The 13,158-nt window shown below is 47.3% G+C and overlaps 1 protein-coding gene across 2 annotated transcripts in view; it reads right to left on the bottom strand.

The window, feature by feature from the left end:
* The window catches only part of IFT172 (intraflagellar transport 172), a 1,218,930-nt gene that overhangs the window by 383,717 nt on the left and 822,055 nt on the right, over window positions 1-13,158 (bottom strand). For both annotated transcript variants that reach the window (XM_069605452.1, XM_069605451.1), the window contains exons 29-30: window positions 8,282-8,398; window positions 2,645-2,787 (exon numbers count right to left, since the gene is read on the bottom strand). In XM_069605452.1, coding sequence (XP_069461553.1) covers window positions 2,645-2,787; window positions 8,282-8,398 — 260 coding nt within the window. The remainder of the gene's footprint in view (window positions 1-2,644; window positions 2,788-8,281; window positions 8,399-13,158) is intronic.

The raw sequence follows: 13,158 nt of genomic DNA, 5'->3' as shown, positions 1-13,158 counted from the left end.
GTGGACGACAAAGTGTTATGCAATCACCTCGCCTCAGCAGCCCATTTTTCCCAGGACGCTATAGTATGGATCCAGTCATTTCTAAACAATAGGACTATGAGAGTTTTCTGTCCTTCAGCGGCAGCTGACCCTATCCCAATTACATGCGGAGTACCTCAAGGCTCCTGTGTTTCACTGACCATGTATAACATTTCCATAAAGCCTCTGTTTGACGACCTTGATCATCTGGGTGTCAACTACACTAATTACGCAGATGACACCCAGATCCTCATACCTCTCACTGGAAACTATGATACAGACCTGGCCTTAGTGAATAAAATGTATCTAATCATCCAGGCATGATTGGCCTCTCATGGCCTCTGTCTGAATGATGATAAAACGAAGCTCCTGATTCTAGGTTCTTCAGCCAACCTCATCAAACTTAGCAACAATTATGACTCTTTCAACATTGACGGGAACAACATCAAAGTGGTAAAAGAGTTCAAAACGCTAGGTTTCTATTGATTCGGGCCTGCAAACCCTTTCTCTCTAATGAGAGCTGTCTTATCTTAGCCAGAGCCCTCATTCTATCAACATTGGATTATTGCAATGCACTATACTTAGGGGCAGGTAAGTACTTTGTCAATAAACTCAAAATTCTTGAAAACAATGCACTTCGAACCGCTCTGAGTATATCGAGGAGAGAACATATCTCGGAGACGAGGAGACAGTATAAATGGCTGTCCACCAATGACAAAATTCAGCTTAAAACAGTGGGCCTCATTACGACCCAGGCGGTAAGTTACTGCCTGGGTCGTACGTTTACGCCATGGTGGTTGGCGGACTTACCGCCCCATTCCGAGGTTGGCGGGGCGGTAAGTCCCCAATCCCCATTTACCCTTCCCCATTCCCATTTTTGCCCCATAGGGCATAATGGGAGTGGGGAAGGCGTTAATTACGCCACCGTAAATTACGGTGGCGTAATTAACATCAAGGTCCCTTAGCGCCATGGATTTTAACACCTGCTAAAAGCAGGTGTTAAAACCTCCATGGCGCTAAGGGACCTCGGAATCAGGCGGTAAGGGTCGGCGCTGTTTACGCCGCCGTAAACCCCTTACCGCCTGAGTCGTAATGAGGCCCAGTGTCTTTAACCCGCAAATACCTTAATCACGCTGCCCCACTATACCTTACTGAGAAAATTGCCTTAAAATCCGCATCACGCCCCACCAGATCGGCTAATTCATCCTGACTGCTAGGGCCCATGTACAAACTAAAAAAAGCAAGGAGGAGCAGCTTTCCGGTTATGGCAGCGCAACTTTGGAACATACTACCACCCGCTATAGGATCCGACCACTCCTTCCCTAACTTTAGGAGAAATACCATAAACTGGCTGTCTGAGAAGGACAAATGTTATGCCTAGGTCTGATTCTTATTCACTGTGTATTGTTTCATGTTCTCTTGTGTCTAACCACAGTCAATAACGCCCAAATGTGCTAGTCCTTTCTAGTCTATTAGACTCGGTTTCTCCTGTACATATTGTATGTATTGCCTGTAACATTGTTTATGCCATTTTGGAGCCTGTGTTAGTCTTTTTACTGTATTAGCCTCGTTTTCTCCTGCATATATTGTATGTATTGCCTGTAACTTTGCTTATGTCCTTTTTGTAACTTTTGCTAAAGCGGCCAGATACCCCTGGGTTTCGGTGAGCTATAAAAATCAATATACAAACAAACAGCAGTCCTTTTGGCCATGACTTGTAGCAGCAAGCAGTCCTTTTGGCCATGACTTGTAGCCGCACAAAACAAAAGGCCAGAAGTAGAGATTGAAAAAACATTAGCACCCCAATGGCTTTCATATAGGTGTACTGGGCTACTAATGCAGTAAACTAAGGCACAGCTGCCACCAACGTACTCCAGGACACATTTTCAGCAAGATAGAATCACCCTGTGACAAACACGGGGTGCTTAAAAACACTCTACTCTGTTCATAGGCACTACTTAGAGCATCCCACCAGAAAAAGGGATGCAGTGACACGGGTACTTCAGTAGATGTCCCAAGTGCACCAAAAAAAGTATAAAAAAACATGAAAGCCAGCAAAAAGTGTAGGCGACCTACACACTTAGGGAGTATGAACCCCAAATATGAAATTCTGCCCTAACAAGCCAAATGGGAATGTTCACCAGTGTTAGGCCTGACAAGTCCCCCTACCCTTTCAGTTTGTTGGAGATTGTGGCATCCTGAATTCGACCAGTCTGACGGTCTGAATGCAGTGTCTAAACCCAGACGTGCGTGACATAGACACAGGAAGGACAAAACATGGTTCTGAAATTGGCAAATAAATGCAGGCTGCTATGCTTAGTGTGCATTATTTTTGGGACAAGAGCTAGTACCACATACATATACTACTATCATTGTCTGAAGCCCAGCCCAGTGGTCCTTCTCCTGTTCTTAAACAACACTAAAGCCAGGGCTATCATCAAGAGGTTTTAGAAGGCTCTCAAGTTCCACCTCCCATGCATCTTGGGTTTGTGCACATCAGCAAACCTGTCTCACTCCAGCATGTGGTAAGTCTAAAGATTGGTCCCCATGATGCACTCACATGCATAACACATGGTTCTACACCTTTGGGAAGGGTAAAAGACTAAGCATTTAGGCTTTTACTCACCCGTTGTCAGCAGCATAGTCAATAGCAGTTTCCAACAGGCCGAACTTGTTCAGAAGTTTGACGGCTGCTTCTCCCCCTAAGCTCTTTGCCCACAAGTAAGCCACGTGCTTGTGTGCATTTGCACTTCCATGGGTTTTGGCCACCTGAACAATAAAAAAGATAAATTCAGTGCTTTTTAGAGATTAACCTCCCCATGATCCAATGTGCACAAATCCCCAACTCTTTAATGCAACTTTAATGAGGCACACTGCGGTTATCAACTGCTTCCATCAGTGGTCATGTATAAGACTGTACATGGATACATATCTCAGTGACCTGCTTGGGTACAGCAGTGTGAACCTCCAAACCATGGTACAATATGCTACTCTGCGTTCAAAGGACCATCTCATATCTCATGCACTTGGCACACCACTTGAAGAGATCCGCATGGAGTATATACCACCACTCCACCATTGGTTCCTCAATGCATGACATTTTACTCACACAAGAACCCACATAGTCCTTTCCAGTGCCAGCTAATGATAACCTGAATCATCCCTGTACCAATAAAATGCACTTGAAAGTCCCAGAACTGCAGTAGACCAGGGGCCTATTTCTGGATTAAAAAGGATAAAAAGGGGCCTATTTCTGATTTATTTTGACACTTTCACTATCCAAATGTTACATTTTAAGTGAATGCAACTTTTTAAGTCTGGCTGTACTTCTGTTGTCCGATACTTAGTTTACACAAATGGAACAGAATCCATACTGATAGTGTTAAAGGTTTGCGTGCCATGACATTTCAGCTGATGTTCTTGAAATGCTAAAAGAGGATGTGCAAATCAGTGGGGAGACTCCCACTCCCATAGACCCCATTGACTCTTTGATAACGGCAACATGCCCAACATAGTTCCTCTGCGCTCTTCAACCCGCCTTCCTCGTCGTGGCATAAGACCCAAGCAATGCCTGAAAAATCCCACATGCAACCCAACACTCAACTCCACAAATGTTTGCAAATACAAACAAAGTACTCCAAGTTAAGGCCATGCAACTTCCAACTTCAACTCCCCTTCCAAACGAGTACCAAGTATTAACTAAATTCTGACCCTTTCCTCCTGGTAATCTTCCCAATGTTAACCAATTGATATCCCTACTAAGGACCATAAGCCCCTCTTCTACTCTGCTCTCCTTCTGAACACAAACAAGGTTCTGCTTCAGTTCTACACACCCCTATTTAAATATATCAACAATGTGCTTCTACCAGTAGGAGAACTAGACTTCACATTCAACAAGACCTTTTCAAACATGACATATTGCTGCCACCACTCCCGTCCAATGCCTGGCCCAACATTTCAAAGGGAAATCATCTCAAGAACACTCACACCTGGAAGCAATCAGATTCGACGTGTGAAAGAAACAGCAACATTGGTTCAATGTAAAGATGTCGCAATCAAACCATAACGCAATCTAGTGTATGGCAAGAATTGATTGCAGTCCCATGCCAATGAACTTACGCAAGCATCACTCTGCATTCAGCAAATTGCTTTTAACATTCATCACAGTGCCACTGTTCCAGTGGTGGAGAACTCTTACGATGCTACTGGATTCTTCTGCTCTGCTTCTGCCTCCAACATTCACTCTTATTAATGTTGGGTGCAGAACAGTGACTCCCCAGCACTCAGCATCCCTGCCCAATCCGTATTCCCAATCAATGACTTACTCGGATGGCCCTCCATCACTCGCTTATTCTGACGCAACATTCATCATCTGCTCACTCTGAGAATTCTCATGACCCGCGTCTAACTCGCTATTCCAGGTTCCATGTGTTAATTCCGCCGCAAAAACATCGCCATATTTTTGTGGCAAAATTTGCATCATTTTTTAATGTGCGGGGGACACCCCCGCAACCCCTGCTCCCACATAATATCCCCAACAAAAATATCGCCTATGACGAACCAAACAGCCATATCTACGGCAATATTTTTGTTGGGGGTATTATGTAGTGATACCCTATTCCAGGGGTCTGCAACCTTTGGCTCTCCACAAGTTTTGGACTACAACTCCCATTAACCCTGGCCAGCTTACTAAATGGAGAGGGATCATAGGAATTGAAATCCAAAGGTCACAGACCCCTGCCATAGTACATTTGGGGGGCAACCACAACCTGCATTTTAATGTGACACTGCATGTTTTCCTTTGAAAGTTGTATAATGGTTTACAAGGGGTTCATTCTCTTGTTTTCCTGGACCTGTATTTAGACATCAGTGGGTTTCATTAGCTTGTCTGCACCTCCATGAGAGGCCAAGGGGGCAGGATGGTAACCAGGGAATTGTGTAACAGGGGAAGACCAATATTGAGTGCCAGGTGACTGAACTAAGTCTCAGGACTGACGGCAATTGACAGTTCCTATGAGGAGAGATGCTGATGAGCGACAGGTGAGGCTAGTTGGTTTTGTTATGGGGTAGCTGAATATGTTCCAGGAATAGGATGCTTTTCCCTTGGAAACCTTCATGGGGCACCCCACCTTGGGTATGGAGGGAGCTTCTTAACATGCAATTCAGGTGTTCTTCTGAGTTGGAGGGCATATAGTTTCTCTGGTATGCCTTTAACCTGAGGGGTTATTCCATGTATAGCCCCTGGCAAATTTTTGTATTAAAAGCAATGACAGAAAGTTGCTTATTGAAGAAATGAAAGGTTTAGGAAAGGAGTATGACGGGGTACGGTGGAGGGACTCAGAAGCTCTTTAGATGCCCAAAAGGTTGCAGACAGAAGGATAATCAGGTTCAAAGAGGATGTGGGTTTTTGCAGATACTCAAATTATCTCATGTTTGTGTTTCACAACTTCCCTTTAAAGTCATATTTTTTTTTTAGTGTCAGGGTAAGAGCACAGCTCCCTGGAAGACACGAGCACTGCTTTAAGTTAGAGTTCATCTGCTCCCTTACCCGTGTTGAATTGGGATAACACCCAAAGTGTCACACAGATGAAGTCAACGTTCTCTTTTATTGTTCAGGTGACTGACGGGTGATTGGGCGTTGCAGCCAGGCTACTCCCAAGTGCCACAACTCAAAGAAACAGATGTGTGTGTACAGTATTGTCACGGTTGTCTCCTCAGAAAGGGTGCTTGTAGCCTGCAGCTGACAAAAATATAGATGGTGTGTGACACAGACTTGCTGAGGTGCCTGGAAAGGGCCCCCTAGTTAGTGATGTGAAGCACTGCTGCATTCAGAGGGCACCTTATCAGAATCTTTAGTCGGTCTCTGCTGGTTTTCCCTGCTCTAGAATCCAGCTGGGGAGGAGGGATTTCCTAGTCAATATTTAATGCAGCTTAATGAATGTAAGGGCTCTAATAACATTGTATATTTAGTGTACACCTGTTTTAGTAGTGCACTATTAGTTTGTGTATTTACATTCTGATTACTTCTTCAATAAATGTAACATTGACAGGCAGAATTAGAGGTTTGTCAGCTATATTCAACATTTGAGTAAAGTGTTTACTAGACCCATTTTTGTGGTAGATGGAGACGTAGTTGATGTTATTATGCAGCAACCATGCAAGACTGTTTCTGCTTGCTCAGAGACAGGTTCATCAGTAGATTACTTTGAAGCACACTCATTGCCCACTTACTCTGAAGCACACTCATCACCTGCTTATTCTGAGGCACGCATCACCCACTTATTCTGAAGCACACATTACCCGCTTACTCTGAGGCACACATCACCCGCTTCCCTCTGAGGCACACATCACCCGCTTCCCTCTGAGGCACACATCACCCGCTTCCTCTGAAGCACAGTCATCCCCCGCTTACTCTGAGGCACGCTCATCACCCGCTTAGTATGAGGCACGCTCATCACCTGCTTATTCTGAAGCACACATCACCTGCTTATTCTGAGGCACACATCACCCGCTTATTCTGAGGCACACATCACCTGCTTATTCTGAGGCACAGTCATCGCCCACTTATTCTGAGACACACTGATCCCCCGCTTATTCTGAGGCACGCTCATTACCCGCTTAGTCTGAGGCACGCTCATCACTCACTCACTCTGAAGCACACTCATGACCCACTGACTCTGAAGCACACTCATAACCCACTGACTCTGAAGCACACTCATAACCCACTGACTCTGAAGCACACTCATCCCCCACTCACTCACTCTGAAGCACACTCATCCCCCACTCACTTACTCTGAAGCACGCTCATAACCCACTTCATCTGAAGAACACTCATAATCCACTTCCTCTGAAGCACACTCATCGCCCACATACTCTGAAGCATGCTCATCCCCCGCTTACTCTGAGGCATGCTCGTCACCCGCTTATTCTGAGGCATACTCAGAAACCACTTACTCTGAAGCACACTCATAACCCACTCACTCTGAAGCACACTCATAACCCACTCGCTCTGAAGCACACTTATAACCCACTCGCTCTGAAGCACACTCATAACCCACTCGCTCTGAAGCACACTCATAACCCACTCGCTCTGAAGCACACTCATAACCCACTCACTCTGAAGCACACTCACAACCCACTCACTCTGAAGCACTCTCACAACCCACTTTGAGGCACGCTCATCACCCACTCACTCACTCTGAGGCACGCTCATGACCCACTCACTCACTCTGAGGCACGCTCGTCACCCACTCACTCACTCTGAGGCACGCTCGTCAACCACTCACTCTGAAGCACACTCATCACCCGCTTATTCTGAGGCACGCTCATCACCCGCTTATCCTGAGGCACGCTCATCACCCGCTTATCCTGAGGCACATAACCCATTTATCCTGAGGCACGCTTATCACCTGCTTACTTTGAGGCATGCTCGTCACCCTGCTTATTCTGAGGCACTCTCCTCACCTGCTTATTCTGAGGCACGCTTCTCACCCGCTTTTTCTGAGGCACGCCCCTCACCCGCTTTTTCTGAGGCACGCTCCTCACCCGCTTATTCTGAGGTACGCTCATCACCCGCTTATCCTGAGACACGCTCATCACGCTTAGCCTGAGGCACGCTCATCACCCGCTTAGCCTGAGGCACGCTCATCACCCACTTACTCTGAAGCACGCTCATCACCCACTTATCCTGAGGCACACTCATCACCCACTTACTCTGAAGCACGCTCATCGGCCACTTACTCTGGGGCACGCTCATCGCCTGCTTATGCTGAGGCACGCTCATTGCCCGTTTATCCTGAGGTACGCTCATTGCCCGCTTATCCTGAGGTACGCTCATTGCCCGCTTATCCTGAGGCACGCTCATCGCCCATTTATCCTGAGGCATGCTCATCACCCATTTATCCTGAGGCATGCTCATCGCCCGCTTACTCTGAGGTACCCTCATCGCCCGCTTACTCTGGAGGCACGCTCATCACCCGCTTACTCTGAAGCACGCTCATCGCTCACTTATTCTGAGGCATGCTCATCATACTTAATCAGATGCATGATTATCACACAAACACCCAGGGGCACATGCTCATTACTTGCTTCTCTAAGGAAGGCATAACACCCACTAACTCAGTGGCATACTTGTCACCCGATAACTCTGAGGCACATTATTCACCCAATTATTCCGATACATAAATCCCCCACATCTCAGAGGCAGGTCCAGTGCACACTCTCCCCACTCGTTTACTCTGAAGTATGTTCTTCAAGGGCTTACCCTATATGCTTCTTCCCACATGTCTGTAACTCTGTACATGTTCACCGTCGCCCTCCAATCCTTAGCTTCCAGGTAGTGGTACTCTGCTTCTCTATATCGTCCCTCGGCCTCCAACTCCTAAATAAACAAAAAGAAAAAGTCTCAGGAAGACGTTCCAGCATCCACGGCTGAAACACCACACCTTTGGGTCTGCAAGGCCAGCTGTTGGCATTAGCATGGCAAGGTTGAACGATAAGGAAGAAAGACGATTTAAGATAGTGGGCCTTCACGAGAAAGCAGCTTCTGATATCTTCCTTTATGCCAGAGAATCTCTGAACCTTTGCCATCTCCTTATACATTTGAATCACTGCCATAGGTACAATGAGTGAAGCAGATGGTATTCTTGCACCCAAGTTACACTAGTCTGCAGACCCTTTCTTAGGTGGATAGAGAAGCAGTGTGCCAGTCTGTGGGTAGAAATGCCCTATCACCACAAGTACGTTTTTCATGGAGAATCAGTGGACGTCTAGCCAAGAATTCAGTACCAGATAGAACCAGAGCCCTTAAGACCCAGAGAATATCAACTCACTTACCATCCAGTAAAGTACTTCCACAAATTCCTCATCTTGGATATTCTATCCTCAGCACCAGATGTCCACAAAATCTTTTTCACCCACCAGAGGGCACAGGGTGGCTCTGTGTCAGCCCAGCCTGGTGTTGTGCACCCAGACACGAACGTGATGTCGGCCAAAATATATGGAATAGCAGTGCCCCATGACCTCAGTTCACCACATCGTGTGTACAAGCCATCTACACAGAGGTAGGTAGGGCTGTGTGCCAGGGTTAGGGACCTGACCCAGTTAGGAGGGGGATGGATACTCCTATCAACCTGGGGCAGGAGACCTACCACGGTGCTTGCCATAGCTAGTCCTGCCCTCAGTGTGCTTGGCAGAGCCAGTTCTGGTCAATAGGCAGGGTGAGGGAGTTGGGAAGGGTCCCAGACTATGTCTCTTCTACCTGTGCCTAGCTGAAACTGTCAAGTACCACTTGTTATTGGATATCCATGAATTGTTCAGAAATGTCAGAAGGAGAAAAAAACAAAAGTTATTTGAACGAAAATAACTTTCGGTTTTGTCTCCCATAGACATTTTCGACAACCCGCTCCCACACACCCCTTTATTTATCTTTGGGAGGCACATGTCCTGCTGCCGCTCCTGCATCCCTCTGCGACGCTGATTCCCTTCACTTAAGTGAATGGGAGCCAGTGCTGCAGGGTCCTCTTTTTTTTTTAAAACGTTATGGCATTATAGCGAGCAAGGGTGTGGGGGACACCACGGCAGCCCTTATGCCCTTGTTCACTATAATGGCCCCAAATGAGGGATGTATTATGTTTATTGAGTTTATATAGCGCTTTACTCCAAAGCGCTTTACAGTGTAACAACAAGGTACAATAATGAAAGAAGCATTTTTAAAAACATGAAACAAACCAGTGGTACAGTATGCTGAACAATTTACTCAAAAGGAGGGGAAGTGGTGGGAGATGCTGAAAGAAGAGATGACGGGGCGAGAAGGGAGGTATAGAGAGAGAAAATAAAAGGTCGAAGTACAGATCCCTGGGGGACGCCATAGTTCAGGGGGAAGTTGGAGGAGGTGCGGCTGCCCCAGGAGACAGTAAAGGATTGGTTGGAGAGGTAAGAGGAGAGCCAGGAGAGGACCAAGCCTTTGAAGCCAAAGGAGGACAGAGTGCTGTGAAGTAAGGGGTGATCTACGGTATCAAAGGCTGCAGAGAGGTCAAGGAGGATGAGAATTGAGGATTTCTTAACGTGACGAGCAGTGAGGAGAGAATTGAGTACATAGGTGAGAGCAGTCTCAGTGGAGTGTTTAGGGCAGCAACCAGACTGAGAGGTGGGGAGGAGGGAGTGAGAGGAGATGAAAGCTGAGACTAGGCTAGGCACTCGAGGAGCTCAGAGATGAAGGGGAGAAGGGAGATTGGTCTGAAGTTGGAGGCAAGAAGAGGACTAGCAGAAGGTTTCTTCAGGATAGGGATGATGGTAGCGTGTTTGAAGGCTGAAAAGAAGGTAGCAGAGGAGAGACAGATGTTAAAGAAGGTGGTTAGGTAGGGGATGAGGAGAGGGTAGACTTTGGGGATGAGGGAGGTGGGGATGGGATCAGAGGGGGCAGCGGTAGGGTGAGTTTTGGACAGGAGACGGGAGACACAGGCTGGGGTGATAGGAGAGAAGGTGGATAAGTTTGCAGAGATGGAAGAGGAGGAGGGGGAAGGAGTGGAGAAGGAAGAAGACGAGAGCATGTTTTGGCGAAGTGAGAATTTTGGGTGAGAAGAAGTCTGAGGGAGAGAGGGGAGAGTTCGTGGAAGGGTCAGAAGTAGGAGGGGAAAGAAGGCGAGAGGGTCTGGAAGATACGGCGGGGTGAGAAGCTTGTGAGTGGGGGAGGTTAGAATAGTAGGAGCGCTTGGCAGATGTGAAGCAAGAGTCGTAGAGAGAGTGACATGAGATGTAAGAAGATTGGTTAGTCAGAGAAGGGGATTTGAGCCAGCGTTGTTTGAGACGACGGAGGAGGCGACGCATGGACTGAAGATGAGAGGAGAGCCAGGGTTGGGGAGGTTTGTGAGAGGGTGAGAAGGAAGTAAGAGAATAGAGATGGTCAAGACTGGAGGATATAGAGGAGGACAGTGAGGAGAGGGCATCGTCGGCCAAGGGGGATGAGAAGTCAGGGAGAGGGGGAAGGGCGGAATAACAGGAGTCAAGGAAGAGAGAAGGTTGAAGTTGCAGAGATCGCGACGAGAGAAGGAGGGAGAGGAGGGAGAGGGGGAGGACAATGAGGAGGGGGAGAAGTAAGGGAGAAGGAGAGTAAGGCGTGGTTGGAGAGATAGTTGGGAAGAGACGATACAGGGGAGGAAGAGTAAGATGAGAGAAAGATGAGATCGAGAGTGGAGCCAGGGGGGGGGGGTTGGAAGGGGAGAGAGGAGGTAGGAGTCAAGTAAGAAGAGAAGAGGGGAATAATGAGATGCGGTTGAGAGAGGGAGGTTGAAATCGCTGAGGACAGAGAGAGGAGTAGGGGAGGGAGAAATGAGAGCGAAGATGGTCCAGGTCTTTGTAAAAGGAAGAGAGGGGGCCATGAGGTCTGTAAATAATTAAGAAGGAGATTGCGTGAGGGGAAGTGAAGTATTTGAAGAGAAATTCAAAGGAGGAGAAGGTAGGGAGCGATAAGGTAGGAGATGAGGAATGACATTTAGGGTGAAAAATGAGACCGACGCCGCCTCCGTGACCCGAAGGGCGTGAAACATGAAAGAAGGTGGAAGAGGGGGTGGAGAGATGCAGGGATGCAGGAACAGTGGAATTGAATGAGGGGATCCATGTCTCGGTGATGCAAAGGAAGTGTAGGTTGAGTCGGAAGAACAGATCAAGGGATGCAGCGGCTTTATTGCAGATGGATCGGGCATTCCAGAGGGCAATGTTGATGATACTGGAGGGATTGACAGTGGGGAGGTGGATAAGATCAGAGCGAGAAGGGATTGTGCGAGGGGGAAGGGGTGGGCAGGGAGGATGTTGAGAGGGGGAGGGTATGAGGATGAGCGGAAGGTAAAGGAAGAGGAAGAGGAGGAGGGAGAGGGAGAGGTGATTCGACATTTTCGTCTGAACAACTTCTCTGCTCTCGACTCTGCCAAAAATGACTTCTAACTCTGCCTCATTTCATCTCAATCCTTTCAAACTAGTTGCCTTCAAAAACCTGTTAACTCAATTCACCCACCTCCTAAACCCCCCTCCATCTCCTCTACTCTTTCTACTAATGATCTTGCTCTCTACTTTTCTTCTAAATTTCCAACATTCTAAATACCCTTGCAAATTACCTTCTATTACCCCCACTTTCTCACTTTTATCCACCACCTCTACCCTTCTCCTGGGTCAAGCGACAAGGTCTTCCTTTGCCGTCACTTCCTGCCCTTCTCCTCCGGGCTAACCATTCCTTTGCCCCCATCGACCCTCTATTCCAGCGCCTAGATCCTAGTGTTGCTCCATATCTTACTTCCCTCTTCAACTTCTCTCTTGACAGTGCCACTTATCCATCATCCTACAAGTAGGCTACTGTCATCCCTATCCTTAAGAAACCTAGCCTGGATCCTGCCTGTCATGCCAACTTTCGTCCTGTCTCTCTTCCACTTAACTATTCCAAAATCCTCGTAAATGTATTTTTCAACCGACTCACTGACTTCTTTGACACACACAACCTCTGGTGTATACTCTTCAATCTGGCTTCCGACCACTGCACTCTACTGAGATAGCCCTCCTCAAAGTCAGCAACTACAGCTCTTCTACTTATCATGCTAACCGTTCATCTATTTTAATTCTTCTGAACCTCTCTGGGAGCCTTCATTACCATCAATCATTCCAACCATCCCTCAACACTTTCTCTCCTAAGTATCAGGGACATGGCCCTTGCTTAGTTTGTTCATATCTCGCACCCAGACACTTCCAGGTGTCCTGGAACAGCTTTACCTTACTGTGGGTGTTTCCCCAAGTGTCAGTCCTGGGTCCACCTCTTTTCACTCTCTATACCTCTGCTCCTGACACATTGTTAATACGAGAAGCCATAGGAGGAGATCAATGTTCCGTTGTGCCCCCCACCCTTCTCGCACACAGGTGTTGCCTGTTTTGCTTGACTCTTCTAGCCTGCTCCCCCTCCAGCCTACTTCTGCAAGAGTATGTCCTGATACATTCTGGTTTCACCATCACCGTCTTGTGGCCAATGCGGGATTTGACTTGTATGGACTTCATTGTTTCATGGTGCGTCACCCTTTCTCAACTCTCATGCTGGACTTCCTTTGCATCTTGTACTCATGGTGGCCCTGAATCATGCTGTTTCCACCTTCATCTTGTATC

This window comes from Ambystoma mexicanum, chromosome 4p (genome assembly GCF_040938575.1).
Source record: "Ambystoma mexicanum isolate Mex_15411 chromosome 4p, UKY_AmexF1_1, whole genome shotgun sequence".
NCBI lineage: Eukaryota > Metazoa > Chordata > Amphibia > Caudata > Ambystomatidae > Ambystoma > Ambystoma mexicanum.
This window is presented reverse-complemented; position numbering and strand designations above follow the sequence as displayed.